Here is a 19,056-nt window from a genome sequence, read left to right on the forward strand (position 1 = left end):
TGTCAGTTCACTTTCCTGAAATAGACCAGGAAAGGCCTAAAAGCAGGACAAGAGGATCTGCTGTACGGTCTACTAAGAAGCGTGATGATGGAGAAAGTAGACACGTAATGTACTCTCTGAGCCTCAGTTTCCAAATCTGTAAAAAAATAGACTTGCATTCCCCCATCTTACAGGGGCGTTAGGAGGAAAGGTAAACCCTAAAAGTTCCTTTAATCAGAGCTATTATCCTTATTCGTTATCATTATCGACCTCTAGATACACAGGCTAGAAGCCCTAACTGCAAAGAAAGCACAAGCCCTAATGCGCCTGCCCCACCCCTTACGGGACAACTTTTCAGGGCCTCCAAGGTCTTCAAGAGAGCTGATTGGCCGTGCCCCACAAGGACCGCCCCTCCCCACCCGCCAGCCAATCGCTTCCTCGGACAGGGTTCAGGCCTGAGAGGGGCGGAGGCAGGTCTCGGGTATGTAAAGGCGGGCCTCGTGTCGGCGAGGCTGGGCCCAGTGGCGGTGAAGCTGGACAGATCCTCGGTTCTCCTGGCTCCTCTGGGGAGGCTCCCGACCTCGACGACCGGAGAAAGCCGACGCCTTCCCCACTAACTTCTCCACCGCCTCGCCTTCCCCGCCCCGCCCCCGCGATGTCCTCCAAAGAAACCCACGGCGACCCCGGCGCCGCCTCTCGCGGCCCGGCCCCTGACAAGAAAACGCCCACAGGCTCCCCTCGGGCGGCGGGCGGTAGTGCCAGGGGGCGGGGGGGCGCTGGCGGCGGCGCCCGTGGGGGCTCCCGGGGAGGCCCCCGAGGGCCCTCGGGAGTCCTGGAGTACCGGGCCCGAGGCTCCTGCTACCGGGAAGCGCCTCTCTGTTTTAAACTCGACAGCTCCGTCGTAGGGGCGGTCATAGGTAAGGGGCGTGGGGGATCGCGGGAGGGCGGGGTCGTCTGTTGGCCCCCTAGGGTTAGATGCCTGCCCCGAAGGACGGCGGGGCTGTTTCCTTTTCCTTCCTCTAGTTTGGGGGTCTCGGGTCTCTCCAGCACCCTCCATATACAGTAGGCTCTTAAATAAATTGACTTAGAAAGGATTGCTTTGACGCACGGTACCTGGCATGCTGTAGGAGCTTACTAAATGCTGGTTGACTTGGCTTAAGGAACGGAGTTTGAAGAGGGTGTGGCCTCCCTGCACTCCTCCTGATGCTACGAAAGATCCTGGGCCGGGGCCATCCCCACGTTGGGTCCTTCGGGGATCATTCCTCACCCTTCCCCCCTTGGGGCCTGCTTTAAAATAGGAAGGGGAGGGAGAAGATAGATGCATAGAAGGAGACCCGAGCTCCTCCTAGGAAAGGGACTGTAGACCTGAACCTGGCGCCCCTACGGATTCCTGCGACTTTTAATGACTGACGCCTCTTGCCTGTAGACTGCCTTCCTCCGAGGTTGAGTTTCATTGGTAGTCCCTTCCCAGCCTACCCCATCAAAGGTCCCCTCTGGTGTTTACACCCAGAAGGTGTTCGCTGTTAACGGATAAAGGTGTTTACGATTCCCTGCGGGTTTTTGTATTTTGAACCTAGAGACTCTAAAAGCTGCAGGCCTTTAGAAGGAATTAATTGGTCGGTTTTAGGTAAAATAACCAGAAGCTGGGAAAGGTCTGGTTTTGTCAGAAGCAGCCGACTCCCGAGTCCCAGCTCATTTCTTTTCTCCAGGGTGTGACTTTGAGTAAATTATATAAACTTGGAGCCTCTGTCTCATCAAAATCTCTCCTTGTCTTCCCCCTTTAAGGAAGCAAGAAAAACAAAACCCATGTTAATACAAAAAAATTTGCATTCTGAATCTGTTTCTTTTTGGAGGTGGTAGACAAGCTCTAAATCTGTTACTGAAAAAAAAAAAACCTTTTAAACTACCTATTCCAATAAGACAATCTGGTCCCTTTTATCAGTCCAGTCCAGCTAGCATTTATTAAGCCCACCCTTTGAGGAAGGCACTGTTTAGGCAGGAAGGATACAGAAAGAAAAGTCCCAACCCTTGAGGAACTTATTCATCAGGTTTGGGGAGGAGAAGAGTACATGTACTATATAAACTAAATAAAACCACCAATTTCAGCAAATGCAAATTTGATTTTTATTTCAACTGGGCAGTTTGGGGAGGTCAGAGAAATGTTCATTCTTCTCTTTAAAAGAAAATGTGCATGTGGGCAGAAAAAGCAGTTAGCTGTAAGGTGTAAGTGGAGAAGGGAGAAAGTAAAAAGTTCTAGAGTTTAGTCTAGTAATCTTAGACACAAGATAATTAACCCAACAAGTTGTCCAGATCTTATCAACCATACTTACTTTATATAATTCATAAATGTTTTAACAGGTCGAGGTGGAGCAAAAATAAAGGAAATTCAAGAATCAACGGGTTCTAAAATTCAGGTAAATGTTGATTTTCATCATTTTGAAAAGAAAGCTCTGGAACTAGATGCGTGATTTCACAATCTGATCATCATACATATTCTTTGAAGTGTGGCAGTGGAAGAGGAATTGGCATAAAGTTGCTGGTGAACGTTGAGCAAAGTATAAACTGGCAACCTCTGATTCTACTTTTATGTCTAGCTTTTCTGTTTTTAATAATTTGTCATGCAGTTTCTTGCATTTTTATATTAGTCTAAGCATCAAATTGCCTTCACATATATTATTTCATTGTGTTCTTCATAACTGTGAAGCAGAAATTAAAATTATTTTATTGGTGAAACTCAAAAGTTTGCCTAAGGTCATGACAACCATATGAAAGCATGCTTCAAATCAGTAATAAGAGAAATGAAAATCTAAATAACTCTGAGGTTTCACCTCAAACTCGGCAAATTGGCAAAAATGACCAAAAAATGGCGATAGTTATTGTTGGAGGGGCTGTGGGAAGAAGGCACATACATTGTCTTTGAAATAGTATAATCATTTTAGAAAGCAATTTAAAATTATGCAAATAAAGTGAGTAAAATGTCCATACTCTTTGAGCTAGAAACTCTGTTACTTGACTTATACCCCAAGGAAGCCATCAATAAGAAAAAGTTCCCCTGTACTCCAAAATATTTATAGCAGCACTTTTTATGATAGCTAACAACTGAAAACCAGTAGATGCCTATCAGCTGGAGAATGGTTAAATAAATTGTGGTACATGAATGTAATGAAACATTACTGTGCTATAAGAAATGATGTGTATGATAAATACAGAGAAGCCTGGAAAGAGCTATATGAACTGATGCAGACTGAAATGAGCAGAGCCAAGAAATCAATATACATAGGAACTACAACAATGCAGATGAAAAAACCAAGGATGCACCAAAAATGTAAATGTAACAACATTATAAAGATCAAATAGAACTCAAATGAAGAGCTATGAGGAGATGTCCCCAATCTACCCCTTTGTGGAGATGGGAGGTCTAAAGTGTTACACATTGCACATATTTTCAGACTTTTTTAATGGAATTTTCATTTGTATTGATTTTTTTGTTTTCCTCTTGAAAAAAAATACTTTTTGTCATATGAGATAGTTCTTGGGGAGGGGAAAGGGGAATGTGGAATGGGATGATGATTAAGAAACAGAAAACATCCATAAAAATTTTAAGTTTACATAGATCGTCAGGTGCCTTGCCTCAGTGGCACGTGGAGTTTCTGTAATCCCTTACTGAGCAGTGTACAACTTCAGGGAAGAGATTTTGATGATCTCTTTTCTCCTTACCTATCTTAAAAGACAGAAAAAGGCCCTTGGGAAAGTTTTTTTTCACTGTCTTTTTGTTATTGTCTTGTCAACTGAAATGATATTCTTATCTTAATTGACCGTTATATCATAACTGAAATTGAAACACTTTAAAAAATTCTACTTTCATGGAATTGTTCTGTTAACATTTGCTTTATTAGAGGATTAGACCTTATTCTAGGATCCATACTGAGTATCTTGATCAAGTATTAGAGATACATTCCTTACAAAATTAGAAGATAGATTCAGGAGATGAGCCAAACAACTTCTGAAAGTTGATAATCCAGATCCATTAGCACTTCTATTGTATTTACTTAAATTCTTTACCATTCAGAATTTGGAGACTTGTGGGTATAATAAGGTTAGGATTATTGATGTCTTTCTGTATTTTTAGATAATAAAAGGGGATCTCGAGTCAGAAACCAGAATATATGGCAACAAGGAGAACCAGAAATCAGCTAAGTTAATGATAGAGGAAATAGTAAAAAAAGTAGAAAAATTTTCTAAAGAGGACACAAAAACTGGTAAGCTGATTTTTTGTCACAAATGTAGACAACTGTTCTAACAGAATCCTTTATGCAAAATCCATTAAGTGAATTTTCAACTGGTGCTGGACCTTAACAGCTATAATAACATTTTACTCCTCCCCCCAACACCCCTCCTGTACTAAATTTCAATGAATCTCTAGTCTTCCAGAGGTTTTCTCAGTTTCTCTAGTCCATACCTTTTGCCTTAGGAAAGAAGCACTTATTGAATGCCCTAGTATATGCCAGGCACTGTGCTAAACACTTAAATGTTATCTCATTTGATCCTCACAACAGCCCTTCCAGATAAGTGCTCTTGTCCCCATCTTACAGCTGAGAAAACTGAGACAGAATATAACGTGCCCATGGTCAGATTTGAGCTCAGATCTTCCTCACTCCAGATCCAGTGCTCTAGCCACAGTGCCACCTAGCTTCCTTAGTTGAAGTAATGTTGGCTGTCATGAAAAACATGACATTTGTCACTTTGTAATTGTATCCACAACTGCTTCCCAAATTCTGATTTAAGCATACTGACTCAGCCTTAATAATGTTAATAACCAGCAAAAGATAGCACTATTAAGTCTACATGATATATAAAGTTGTAAAATTATATGTAATATAACCTGTTTTTTTGTACAAACTTAATCATTTGTTTAATAAGCTTTAAGCCTATGATATATGTATCATATGTATTGCTATAGGCTTTTGGAGGATAGAAAAGCAGAAATATGTTCTGTGATTATTTCTTGAGTTTAAATCCTGCTTGTGATCTGATCACCTTTGAGACCTGGGACTAGTCACTTAATCTATGGCTTCTTAAACTTTTTCCAGTCCCAATTCCTTTAGCACTTCCTAAACTGTGGATCTGGACCCCAAATGGTGTCTCGACCCACAGTTTAAGAATCTCTGACTTACCCAACTGATAAATAGTCAAAGGATATGAACAGGCAATTTTCAGAGGAAGAAATTAAAGCTATCAATAGTAATATGAAAAAATGCCCTAAATCACTTGATTAGAGAGATGCAAATCCATACAACTCTGAGGTACCACATCACCCCTATCAGATTGACTAACGTGACAAAAGAGGAAAATGATGATAAACGTTGGAGAAGATGTGGGAGAGTTGGAACACTAATTCACTGTTGGTGGAGTTGTGAGCTTATCTAACCATTCTGGAGAGTAATTTGGAACTATGCCCAAAGGACTATAAAAATGGCTGAACAAGTTGTGGTATATAAATGTAATGCAATACTATTGTACTATAAGAAATGATTGAACAGAAGGACTTCAGAAAAACCTGGAGGACTTGAGTTCAAATCCAGCCACAGACTTATCAGCTGTGTGACCCTGGGTAAGTCACTTAACCCCTGTTGCCTCAACAACAACAAAACCCCAGCTATAAGAAATGTTATTCTTTCCACATTACCTACTTTTTACGTTAAAAAAAAAATATCGTAGGAGTCATGATCAATACTTCATACTCAACTAGTAAAAGTAATTTGTGTTGAAGAGTTTTCTCTTTATTAGTAAATAGAAGACAGTGTTTATGAAAGCAGAAATTGTTACAAAGTAATTTTTTTGAGCTTCTCATGACTTTGCCTTCTTAACTTTTCACCCTGAAGGAAACACTTTGAAATCATCCTGTAATGAAAATGGCCCAGGAAAAAAAGTGCCAGCGATTGATTGGGAGGCTATTAAGCAGGATCACCTCCACTACATTAAAACAAAGTGGGACGGTTAGTACAACATAAACATTCTTTGTGACTTTTGTCTTAAATATAAATAATAATTCTGGTAAAATATACTTCTCTTACCATTATTGAAGAATTCTGTGCTGAATAAGGAACATAAACAGTTTTATAGGGCATGGTCTTATTTTAATCCTTTGCACAAGTCAGGCAGTAACTGACTATTGTGTGATATGACTATATCAGCTCTCTCTCGTCCTTGTTCACAAACCATCTTAGGGTATGTATAGATGTGTAGGTGTGGGTGTTGGTAATGCATGTAGTTAGTAATATTATATACATTTAGGAAGAGGGCTTTGGGAATCCAGACCTGTGATCTCACTAGTATAGAGAATTCTTGTTACCAAAGCAAACCTTACGCTTATATTCTGATTCAGAGCGTTAGAGAGCTGCCTGTGACATTGAGAGGTTAAGTGGTCTTAAGTTGCCCCACTCTGTGTCTGGATTAGTACTTGGACCTAGGTTCTCCTCAGCCCTTGGCAGGCTTTCTATCCAATACTCCATTGGGCCTCTCAGTCTTATGTCATATTAATAAACTCCAGATAAGGAGGTAACTGCCCTATATCTTTAGTTTGGTTCTAGGATCTGAGTTTGAAAAAGTAAGGTGAGCCGATGTAATACAAATGACAGCTCTACCTAAACTAATCTATTTATTCAGTGCCATCCTTATTAAATTTCCAAAACAATTGTTTTATTAAGCTAGAAAAAAATACTAAAATACTGAAATTCACTTAAAATAATAAAAGGTTAAGAATATCAGTAATTAATGAGAAAAAAGTAAAGGAAGGAGGTTTAACAATACCAGATCTTAAACTATATTATAAGGCAGTAACTATCAAACCTATCTGGTACTGGCTAAAAAATTGAAGGGTAGATCAGTGGAACCTAGTTGACATATAGTGCACAGAAGTGAATAATTATAGTAACTTTGTGTCTGACAAATGTAAAGATTTAAGCTTTTGAGATAAAAATAAACTATTTGGTAAAAATTGTTGGGAAAACTAGAAAGCAGTTTGACAGCAATTGGGTGAAGACCAAAAATATCTTAACATTTACCAAGATAAGGTCAAAATGAATACATGACCTACATATAAAGGGAAATATCCTATCAGAATATGGATAGAAGAATTTCTGAATAAACTAGAGATAAAGAGTATATATAAAATGGAAAATTTTGATTACATTAAATTTAAAAGGTTTTGTACAAATAAAAGCAACATAGCCAAGATTAGAAAGAAAGCAGAAAATGAGGCGGGGGAGGATTTTATAGACAGTTTCTCAGATGAAAGTCTCATATCTCAAATCTATAGAGAACTTTGTTGAATTTTCAAGAACATGAGTCATTCCTTGATTGGTAAGTGGTTGGAGGATATGAACAGGCAATTTTTTGATGAAGAAATCAAAACTATATATCATCATGAAAAAATGCTCTAAGTCATTATTGATTAGAGAAATGCAAATTAAAACAACTGAGATATCTTCTCACACCTTTCAGCTGGCTAAAATGATAGAAAGAAAAATGACAAATATTGGAGGGAATGTAGAAAAATTGGGACTTTAATATATTGTTGATGCTACTTTGAACCAATCCAATTATTTTGGAAGGCAATCTGGAATTATGCCTAAAGAGTTATAAAACTGTGTATACTCTTTGACCCAGCAATACCACTATTAGATCTGTTTTCCAAGATGATCAGGGGAAAAGGAAAAGAACCTCTATGTTCTAAAACATTTATAGAAGCTTTCTTTGTAGTGAAAAAGAATTGGAAATTAAAGAAATACCCATCAATTAGGGAATGACTGAACAAATTGTGGTATATAATTGTGATAGAATACTACTGTGTTGTAAGAAATGATGAACTGGTTGATTTTAGAAAAACACGCAATGACTTGCATGAAAAAATGAAAAGTAAAATGAACAGTCCAAGAGAATGTTGTAAATACAGGAATGGCAATACTGGTTAAAGAATAGTTGTGAACAACCAAGTTATTCTGTGTACTATAAATATTCAAATCATCTATAAAGGACCTATGAAGGAAGATACTATCCACCTCCAAAGAAAGAACTGATAAATAGAAATATTCATAATATGGTTTTATGTTTATTTATAAATTTTCATCAAGTGGTGGCCTTCTCTAGTGTGGTATGGGGAGGGAGACAGTTTGGAACCTAAAATATAACAAAAAAAATTAAATTTAAAAAATGAGAAATATAGAAAAAGAAAAGATATGGTAACAAGAATAAAGAAGGGTCTAGAAGCCATGTCTTTGGAAACACTGAAAGAGCTACAGAAGAGAAGGTTTACTGAATTCTTCAAATATTTAAAGAGTTGCCTTATGGAATAATTATTCTGACTTCCAGAGGGCCAGAGGGAAGCAAAACTTTTTTTTTACTTTATTTATTTAACTTTTAACATTTATTTTCACAAAATTTTGGGTTCCAAATTTTCTCTCCATTTGTCCCCTCCCCCACCCCAAAACACTGAGCATTCTAATTGCCCCTATCACCAATCTGCCCTCTCTTCTATCATCCCTCCCTTCCCTTGTCCCTATCTTCTCTTTTGTCCTGTAGGGCCAGATAACTTTCTATACCCCATTGCCTGTATTTCTTATTTCCTAGTAGCAAGAACAGTACTCAACAGTTGTTCCTAAAACTTTGACTTCCAACTTCTCTTCATCCCTCCCTCCTCACCCATTCCCTTTGGGAAGGCAAGCAATTCAATATAGGCCATATCTGTGTAGTTGAAGCAAAACTTTTTTAACAAAGCATCTTCAAAATGGATGCCCTGGAAATATTAATATTAAATTAATATTAAATATTAATATCAAATAGAGGCTAGGTGACCATTTGACATGGTTGTTTGAGAGGTCATTGCTGAGCAAGGAAAGTTTGACTCTGTTAGGATAGTTGAGTTCTGTGACCGATTCTGATTTCATGACTATTATGAATCAATACTTGTTTTGTAAAGTATGCTAACTGTAGTTGAGAGAAGTCATAAAATGATTGAAAATGTCACAATGAAAGAGATTTATTTTCCTTTTGTGAGCTAACTATCCAGTTGAAGTTGATTATCTGCTACATATTCAGGCATTTATATTTATATACATCTTAATTCTAATTAGAATTTCCAGTTACTTTTCCAATTTCCAAGTACTTTGACTAATGGAGTTCTTTTTTTTTCCACTAAGGTCTTCCGCCAATTAAGAAAGATTTCTACATAGAATCTTCAAAGACAAAATTAATGTCACAAACACAAGTAGATAAATGGAGGTAAATCATTTTTATATACTGAAGTACTTCAAATGGATTCACTGTATAGTTGTTTGCAGTTGGTTTAAGTGTACCAGAAAAGTCAGTTATTCTGAATATAGATTATCTGTACAACAGTTGTTTCCATGTTGCCTTCTGTATTAGACTGTGAGGTCCTTGAGAGCAAGGACTATCTTTTGTCTTTATATCCCCAACACTTAGCACAATATCTGGCACATAGTTTATTGACTGGCTGAATTCTTATTGTTGTTCAGTTGTTTTTCCAGTCGTGTCTGACTCTTCTTGACCCCATTTGTGGTTTTCTTGGCAGAGATACCGAAGTGGTTTGCCATTTCCTTCTTCAGCTCATTTTACAGATGAGGAAATTGAATTCTCAGGCTTCATTAAGAGAGCACATAGTATTTATGACGAGGACAGTGATAATCTTGTTGTACTCTGTCCTAGTCAGAACATGTGTGGCATATTGTGTTCAGTTCTGAGCACAATTAAAGAAAGACACTGTTAAGAAAAGTGTTCAGAGAAGGGCAACCATAATGGTTAATGGACTTGAAAGAACTAGGAAGATCACTGGCATATAAAAAAACAGGACATGCTATTATGCTTCTCCCCAAATCATAGGAGCAATGAGATGCAAAGATGCAAATTTAAGCTTGATGTAAGGAAAAACTTTCTAACAATTAGAGCTGTACAAAAGTGGAATGCACTGTCTTGGAGGATAATAAATTTTTCCCCTCAGTATAAGTCTTCAAACAGAAGGCTAGATGACCACATGTTGGGTATTGTATAGAGGGAGTTTTTGTTTAGGTAGAATTTGGACCACAGAGACCATGATTCTGTGAATTCAATTCCAACATTTTACTAAGCACTTAATAGCACTTCCCTCCTGAATGAGAGATGTCTTTGGCTGTGGGGGCTGCACTTATAATTTGTGCCAGACATTTAATTTTTAAAAATGTCTCTTTTTAGCTCATAAAGCTCTTTGTAACCTGGCCCTAACCTCTTCCCAGGCTATTGATTATTATTCCCCATTCTACAAAACAGTAGGTATTCCATCTTCTATTTCCATGTACCATGCCTTTACACTGGCCATCCTCCATGGCTGGAATTTACCCCCTCTTTTCTACTCCCTCTCACACACTACCTCTTTACCTTCAAAATTCAACTTAAACAGCCTTCTGCATGAGGTTTTTCCTGATCTACCCAAATGCTAGTGCCTCCTCTCCCAAACTAGTTTATTATTATCTACTTTGTACTCAGATACTTGACACTCACTAGCTTGTGTGACCTTGGGCAAGTCACTTAATCCCAATTACCTCATCCTGGGTCATCTCCAGTCATCCTGATGAATATCTGGCCACTGGATCCAGATGGCTCTGGAGGAGAAGTGAGACTGGTGACCTGCACAGCCCTCCTTCACTCAATACAAAGTCATGTGATTATTTCTCTGATGGCATGGTCTTCTTCGGCAATGAAGGACAAACACACACACCAGAAAAGTCAAATGCCAATAAATTGAAATGGAAAATGTGGCATAATCTCTCTTCTATAATAATTGAAACTACTAGACTGAGAATAAAGTGATAATTACCAGAATAAAGTGATAATTACCATAGAGGATAATACAAGAATTTCTCTGCTCCATCTCAGATTAATCTGGGAGTGAAAGTCTTAGGGTATCTATTTGGTATAATAAAATAATAAAAATATATATATAAACTGGTATGTTTTTATGTATCCATCAAAATTATGACAGCTTTGCAGGAATAGCTTTCTTTAAATATATCATCATTTGTAAATACAGTTTTTATTGGCCTTGTTTTACTCTCCTTTATGCTTTGTCAGAGAAGATAGGAGTTTATGGTTCTATATACAATCTCTCTCTCATTTATATTGGAATATGTAAGTTTTCTTAATAGTGTATAATTTTTTTAAAAATTTTTAATTAATTTATTTTTAGTTTACAACATTCAGTTCCACAAGCTTTTGAGTTTTAAATTTTCTCTTTCTCTTCCCACTCCCCTCCTCAAGACAGTGTGCAATCTGATAAAGGCACTACATATACGTTCATATTAAACATTTTCACATTAGTTATGTTGTAAAGAAGAATTGTAATCAATGGAATGTATCATGAGAAATAAGAAACAAAACAGAATATAAAGAGAGCAAATAGTCTGCTTCCATCTGTGTTCAGACTCCAGAATTTCTCTGGATGTGGATAGCGTTTTCTATCAAGAGCCTTTTGAAATTGTCTTAGAACCTTGCATTGCTGAGAAGAGCTAAATCTATCAAAGGTAGTCATCGTATAATGTAGTGTAACCGTGTATAATGTTCTCCTATTCTGCTTCCCTCACTCAGCATCAGTTCATGTAAGTCTTTATCAGTTTTTCTGAAGTCCACCTGCTCATCAGTAGTATTCCATTACATTCATATACCACAGCTTGTTTAGCCTTTCCCCAATTGATGGGAATCCCCTCAATTTCCAGTTCTTTGCCACCACAAAAAGAGCTGCTATAAATATTTTTATACATGTGAGTCTTTTTCCTATTTGTATGATATCTTTGGGATATAGTCCTAGAAGTGGTATTGCTAGGTCAAAGGGTATGCACATTTTTACGGCCCTATGGGCATAGTTCGAAATTGTTCTCAAATGACTGCATCAGTTCACAACTTCAAGTGATGTATAATTTTTAAACACAAGGGATGGCTGGATTGTGTTTATTCATGCACCAGGTTAGTGAGCTCTAAAGGAATTGTTCTATTAAGCTTTCTTTTTTTTTTCCTTTAAAGGGAAGAAAACAATAATATAATGTGTGATGACTTAAGAGAAAATGAAAAACGTATAATTCCCAATCCAGTATGTACATTTGAAGATGCGTTTCATCATTATCCTGATGTTATGGCTAATATAAAGAAAGAAGGTTTCACAAGACCTACACCTATACAGGTATTCTATAAACTTCTAAGCATACTGATTGGGTATAGTATTTGGAGGTTGTTGTTGTTGAGGAAGAGTACAGTTCCAGTGAGAAAATTACATTTAAAGCTGTAGTTTGAGTTTTAATGTTTGTCATTTTTTTCAGTCGCAAGCATGGCCAATAATATTAAAAGGAATTGATCTAATTGGCATTGCCCAGACTGGCACAGGGAAGACTTTGGCCTATTTAATGCCAGGATTTATTCATCTTGACCTGCAACCAGAGTAAGAATTTCTATTTCCCTGTTTTGATAGTGTAAAGGTTTGTTTTGGTTTTTAAGAGAGGATTCATCTTTCATGAAGGATTTAAAAATCTTTGATAAGTAATGAAATATTCTAAAACCAAATCTTAAGGTACACTTGCATTTTTCCACAATAGATTTCAGCCAGTTACAGTTTTAGGGTATTGTAACTAAAAAAATTAGAGACCCCACTTAAATAATTGAAATATTTGGTAAAATATTTTCTCAAATATCCATCACCTGCAATCCTAAATTAATATTTGGTATTAGATCCTATTCTTAAATTACAGACTTCCTCCAAGGTTTTTTCTCATTATCTCTTCTACCTTTTTTCTCATACCTGATAATCTACCATTCTCACATCTTCCAAGTATCACCCATGCATGTGACTCCCAGTATCTTAATCTTGACACCTCCCCAAACTCTCACCTAACTTGTTGAATAAATTTCTCCAATACTAAAATCTTCTGCCTAACTTCCCTTTTCTAAATCCAGCCACCATTCTCTCATATCCAGGCTTAAAGCTTTGGTCAAGTTAGATTTCCCTTGTCCTCCAACCCTCATCTAATTAAATTAGTACAACTTGATTTTTATTTTTTTACAGTAGTAAAGCATGGGTCCTGTTGAGTATAACTAACACTTCTTGATCTGTACTGTAATGAACCAGGGAGAAAAGGGATGGACCTGGAATGCTTGTGCTGACACCAACCAGAGAACTGGCTCTACAAGTCGAGAGTGAATGTAAAAAATATACCTACAAAGGGATTAAAAGGTAATTTGTATTGCTGGTTAGATTTTAAGAGTATTTCTGTTCACTAGATATTTGCCATGATTGTTGGGAAGATTTTTTTGTAACTAAAACTTGTGGACTCTTGTAGCATTTGTATATATGGTGGTGGAGACAGAAGAGGTCAGATTGAACATGTTACTAAGGGTGTAGATATTGTCATTGCTACCCCTGGTCGACTCAATGATCTTCAAATGAATGAATTCATCAACCTGAATAGCATCACATATTTGGTAAGTCTGTTTCAAACTGGGGCAGGAGGGAGAGAGGAATGAAAAAATGACCTTCCCCAAATAATTTTTAACTTTTGTTAATGTAAGCCCCCAGCAGCCATTCATTTCATCATCGGTGAAGTATGTATGGCCATAATAGGCACAAAAATCATGTACTTATTGTGTTAGAAATTAAGTGAATTACAAAATCAAATTCCTGGAAACCCAAAGGGGATTTTATTGTGTATTACATGAAGTAACCATAACTTTTGTAAAGAAATCCTCTTAAATCAGAGGTTCTTAATCTGGGATATATGGATAGATTATCAGGTAGTTCATAAATTTGAATGAGAAAAGAAATTACATCTTAGTTTTCACTAACCTCCAACTGAAATGTAGCACTTCTTTTAATTATAAACATGAGCAATAAACAGTATTTTGAGAAAAGATCCACAGGCTTCTTCTGATCACCGATGGGGTCCATGAAACAAAGGTTAAGAACCACTGTCTTAAATGATTAATAGGTTTTAGATTGGGTGCAGGGGGTATATGTGATCTAAAAGAAGTGCTTAAAATAGCATTTACAATTTTTTGCAGGTTCTAGATGAGGCTGATAAAATGTTAGATATGGGTTTTGAACCTCAAATAATGAAGATTTTATTAGATGTACGGCCAGATAGACAAACTGTTATGACCAGGTATGTAAATGATATTATTTTCATCCGTAAAATAGAATTAAGGGAATCTGTAGGTGCCTTCTGATTTCACAATTTCCTAATGTACTATGAAGGTCACTTAAAGTTCTAAGTTATTTCCTTGTATTACAAAGTATTACAAAGTGAATGCTAAATCTAATTTAATAACTACATAATGAAACCACATTTTAGATGAACTGCCAGTTCTTTTCACTTTCTCTTGATTTCCTTTCTGACCTGAAATGTAACATCTCTCAAGTCATACCTCTTTGCCAAGAGTTCTTTCTCACATTCTGTCAGTGGCATTACCAGTCACTTATGATGTCAGACACCTCCTTTTACCTTCATCTGTTACCACTCTGTATTCTATATCTATATCCCCCCTCCTTAATTCCCACTGCCACCCCCCAAGTGTGTGTTTGTGAGAGAGGAGTGCCTCTGTACTCCTATACTGCATATGAGGAAATTGAGGCCCAGAGGCTAAATGATTCATCCACGGTCACATAACTAGTATATGTCTGACCTAGAATTCAAACCCAGGCCTTCTTCATGTCATAGCAGCACTTTATCCACTTCCTCTTTAACTCTCTCCACATTTAGCTTCACTTACCTAACCCCAATCCCTCCATCCCAGGATTGCCAAATTAATCTTCCTTATGTGTAGAGGTGATTGTCTTTGCTTTTGCCAACCATTCAATTGTTGCTCACCTAAATACTTTATAATATGATGCCACCCTGCCTTTTCAGCTTTCTTAAACTTTCGGTTATTCTTACTGAATACAATATAGCTAAATTCCTTTACCTAACTCTCAACTTAATGAAATCCTGTTCCTTCCTTTATAATTGAGATCAAATGCTACCTTGACAAAAACTGCCCTGATTACCTCTTGCCCCATCCCCACTGAAAGAAAGGAAAGATGACTTCCTATTTTTGCCCTTTTAGATTTAGAAATTGCATGAGATAAATGGCTCATGTCTTCATTATCTTTGTTATCTCCTTTGTTATCTTACATAGTACAGTGGCTTACGCTATCACGTATTTCATTTGAAGTCAGTATCTAGAAACCTAATATGTTTCTATGTATCTTGTTTTCTTAAATCCAGTGCTACTTGGCCTGATGCCGTACGTCGACTTTCACAAAAATATTTGAATGATCCAATGATTGTTTATGTTGGAACCCTGGATCTTGCTGTAAGCTTTTTCAGCCTGGGATTTGTGTCACTTCTTTTGCGTGGGTATAAGGCAGTTTTATGTTGCAAGTCAGTGATGACAGTTATAGCTTCCATATCCTACGTAGAGAATGAGATCCTGTCATTGACATGCTGTTAGGAAAACATTGTAAGCAACACATAGCATAATCCCTCCCCTTTTCTGTGTGTTTTAAGGGTCTGGGTGAGCAGGTATATGTAGGCCCCATGGATATCCTGTTTCACTAAGAATTTCAGACTCTTCCTTTTATTAAGACTTCTCTACCTTAGGCCTTTGGAACTTTAGTCTTTGGGACTTTTAACTGACCAGCCTAAAAAAAGGTCATGGTTTGACCAGTTTTTAAAAGATATGATTGTTTCCTGATTCAGGAAAAAGAGGGACATAGGTTGCATAATAAGGCACGCTCAGAGTAAATCAAGGAATATTGTTCATGTTTTTCAGTGGGAATAAAAAAACTGCTCTAAAGGAAGCTATGATACTACTCATAGCAGTCTATTGCCTATGTTTTAGATGAATAAGGGCAAAAGGGTGATAACTTATAAAATAACATTTATATCTTACTTCACCTATTTTTCTAAATCTGAAATATTCTTTCCTTGAATGGTATAGGCTGTGAATACTGTAAAGCAGAAAATAATCATAACCACAGAACAAGAGAAACCTGGTCTTATACATTCCTTCATTGATTCAATGAAGCCTGAAGATAAAGTAATTATTTTTGTAGGGAGAAAACTTATGTGAGTACTGTCTTTCATTTTTCCACTTATCTCAGAAATATCAAATTTTACTTATCTTATTTGTGTCTCTTTTGGCAGTAGAAGCCAAAATATAATTGAGAAGTATGGCATTGATAAGATACTACCCTCTTAAGTTGGTAGTAGTACTTCTAGAAATTCCTGTAATTTAGTAGTTCAGATTGCATTTTAAGTTGTCAATTTTATTTTTAGTGCTGATGATATATCCAGTGACCTGAGCATTAAGGGTTTACCTGTACAGTCATTACATGGTAATCGAGAACAAAGTGATCGTGAACGAGCACTGAATGAATTTAAGACAGGTACATTTATACAGTTACTATTCCACTGAATCAAGCTTCAGATTTATTGTCTTTAAACTGATTCTAGACCCAGTATTTTAAATACCATTGATGAGGTACATAAGACCTGAAAGCAACAACAAAAAATAGTACCCACCTAAAAAGTGTAAAAACATCTCAGATATTGAAGATATATTCCTTGGTACTTAGTAAATTGAACAATCTGGTTCGCATGTAATATACATACATACATATATGTGTGTGTGTGTGTGTGTGTATATATATTAAATCCCTGTTTTTGGTTTTTCAATTTTTCCAGGAATAGTAAGAATATTGATAGCTACAGATCTGGCATCACGAGGTCTTGATGTCTTAGACATCACCCATGTTTTTAACTTTGATTTTCCTCGAAACCTTGAGGAGTATGTCCATAGAGTAGGACGTACTGGAAGAGCTGGGTAAGAATGTTGCGCTTTAACAGTTAGAACTTTTTACTTTTCATTGCTCCTAGTCAAGAAAATCTCTTTTACTGTTCCTTTATAACTTTGTAACTTTATAACAGACCTACTCTATTTAATATTCTTCCACTCAAGTCTTTTTTCAAACTTGCTTACTAACCTGAAGCTATATTAGTAAATCAACAAGATGATAGCACACCTTATTTCAATATTATATAGAAAACATAGTAAGAGTTTATTTACATGCAACTTTTCTCTTAAAGGCATACAGGGGAATCAATTACCCTACTTACTAGGAATGATTGGAAAATAGCTGGTGAATTAATCAGTATTTTGGAGAGAGCCAACCAGGTGAGGAGATATAATTTGGTATTTCCTAATTTCTTTAATTTTTGCTTATTAGCAAATATGAAGCAAATGTTTTAGTTATGTTAGCAAATGTGAGAGTAAATTTAATTTTGTAAGACTTCATGATAAGATCTATAAATTTACTATTAAGAAATCAGTTTTCTTGTGTTTTTAATCTCCGTAATTAACATCTCTTAAATTCACCTCAAATTACTACTGAGAATGTGGAATAGCACTGCAAAAAGCAATTTTTAATAAAATTCAGATAACCTAACGCACTTAATGATTTCAGGAAATTCCAAACGAGCTTATATTAATGGCTGAACGATATAAACAACACAAGCAGAAAAAAGATGAAGAAAGAAACATGACAAGAACTCGTGTTAGGACAAGAAACATTTATTGATCTTGGAAGCATATACAATCCAGGGAATGACTTACTTTTGGGGTTGTTGCCTTTCAGCTTAGCAAAAGCTGAACAATTAGCAAGTTGGAGGACATTTGGAGAAAAGACTATTCTGGGTTTGGGGTTTTTTTTTCCTTTTTTAACTATATTGTCAGGAAATAAGAGTATTACAAATTTCTGAATGAATGTTGAAAGTTCAGATCTGAATGGAAGTGGAGAAAATCTGACTTGCATATGAAGGGACAGTTCAATCGTCAGTATAATGTTTAAATAAGTAGACATCTTAGAACATTTTTGTACTTTGTTTAATAAAATCAAAAGTATTTTAAAAATGTTTGGGCTCTTTGGGAGTCTTTCCTTCTCCTGATTCTCTTCTCCCTCTCCTCCTTCAAAAGAAGCCTCAAAACTATTTCTTGCATAATTAGACTACATGTGCAAAAAGAATTAGAATTTTGCCTCCTTTTCTGATGCATCTTTATTTGTTACCCTGTTCTAACATGACGAGAGCTGTGGCTTTTGTTTTTACCAAAGGGCCTTCCCAGTGCTTTAGAAGAGGTCTCTAGATTAGCCCTACCTCAAATGACCACCTCCTGCTTTCTGTCTAGACTTCCCTAGGCTGTACCTTTGCTCCTACAGGGAATCAGGCCTCCTGGGCCTCACAGGACACAAGGTGGTCTTCCTCCCTCAACAGACTTCTCTCCTGCCACTGATAATATTCCCTCAATGGTTAGCCTCCTCCCATCCCATCATACTCTTCCCCATCTTAGTGACTCTGATCTCGAAATTTTCATGGTACAAATCCATTCTCCATCTTTTACTGTCCCCTCAGTCCTAACCACCTTATCCCATGACCTACTTCAAGTCTACCCACCCCTTCCACTGTGCTCCCTTGAATGACTTCTCCTTAATTAACAAACTTGCTTTCATCTTAAACCTTTCCCTTCCTCACTCCTTCCATTTTCTTGCACTCAGAACTGCCTCAATTCCTGATTTGCTGCATCCTTGGCCACCCTTTTTAGTTCCCATTGCACTTTTATTGTGCATACACATACACGTACTGGTTGTGGCAAGACAGTCAGAAAAGTCCTTGCTCCTTTTTGCTACATTATGACTTTCCTTCTACTACCCTTACTCAGTAAACTTTCCTCCAGGGTCTGGCTCAATCCATAGCTACCCCTGATCAAGCTGTTTTCCAACATTCAGCACATTTAGGCACTTACCTTCTTTCCTCAGTGGGCTCACAGTCTTTTCTACAAACTTCATACTAAAAGACTTCAACATACATACTATTTCCACTAACACTCTTAACTTCCTAAGTTCCTGAATTTGCTCACTTCCCATCACCTGCTCATGGACCAGACCATACCTATACGCAGAGATGATCTTGATTTGGCCATGAGTGTCCCACCTGTATGTCTGTGAACTCTGAA

At 37.1% G+C, this 19,056-nt stretch overlaps 1 protein-coding gene across 1 annotated transcript; it reads left to right on the plus strand.

The window, feature by feature from the left end:
• The first annotated feature begins 449 nt into the window (after positions 1 to 449).
• Positions 450 to 17,960, plus strand: DDX43 (DEAD-box helicase 43). The gene is made up of 16 exons (XM_072642605.1): positions 450 to 896; positions 2,338 to 2,393; positions 4,109 to 4,238; positions 5,862 to 5,975; positions 9,177 to 9,258; positions 12,046 to 12,202; positions 12,339 to 12,457; positions 13,142 to 13,246; positions 13,353 to 13,494; positions 14,071 to 14,171; positions 15,273 to 15,360; positions 15,988 to 16,115; positions 16,326 to 16,435; positions 16,734 to 16,872; positions 17,136 to 17,223; positions 17,513 to 17,960. Exons 1-16 carry the CDS (start codon positions 635 to 637, stop codon positions 17,624 to 17,626), a joined length of 1,935 nt encoding a protein of 644 aa, XP_072498706.1. The 5' UTR covers positions 450 to 634; the 3' UTR covers positions 17,627 to 17,960.
• The last annotated feature ends 1,096 nt before the right edge of the window (positions 17,961 to 19,056 follow it).

This window comes from Notamacropus eugenii, chromosome 2 (assembly GCF_028372415.1).
Source record: "Notamacropus eugenii isolate mMacEug1 chromosome 2, mMacEug1.pri_v2, whole genome shotgun sequence".
Lineage (NCBI taxonomy): Eukaryota > Metazoa > Chordata > Mammalia > Diprotodontia > Macropodidae > Notamacropus > Notamacropus eugenii.

Excerpts from the sequence above, each read along its gene's own strand:
- DDX43 (XM_072642605.1), top strand. The coding sequence starts at position 635 with ATGTCCTCCAAAGAAACCCACGGCGACCCCGGCGCCGCCTCTCGCGGC. Across the intron at positions 13,247-13,352 it reads ACCTACAAAGGGATTAAAAG|CATTTGTATATATGGTGGTG; the intron begins GTAATTTGTATT and ends GGACTCTTGTAG. Across the intron at positions 13,495-14,070 it reads TGAATAGCATCACATATTTG|GTTCTAGATGAGGCTGATAA; the intron begins GTAAGTCTGTTT and ends AATTTTTTGCAG.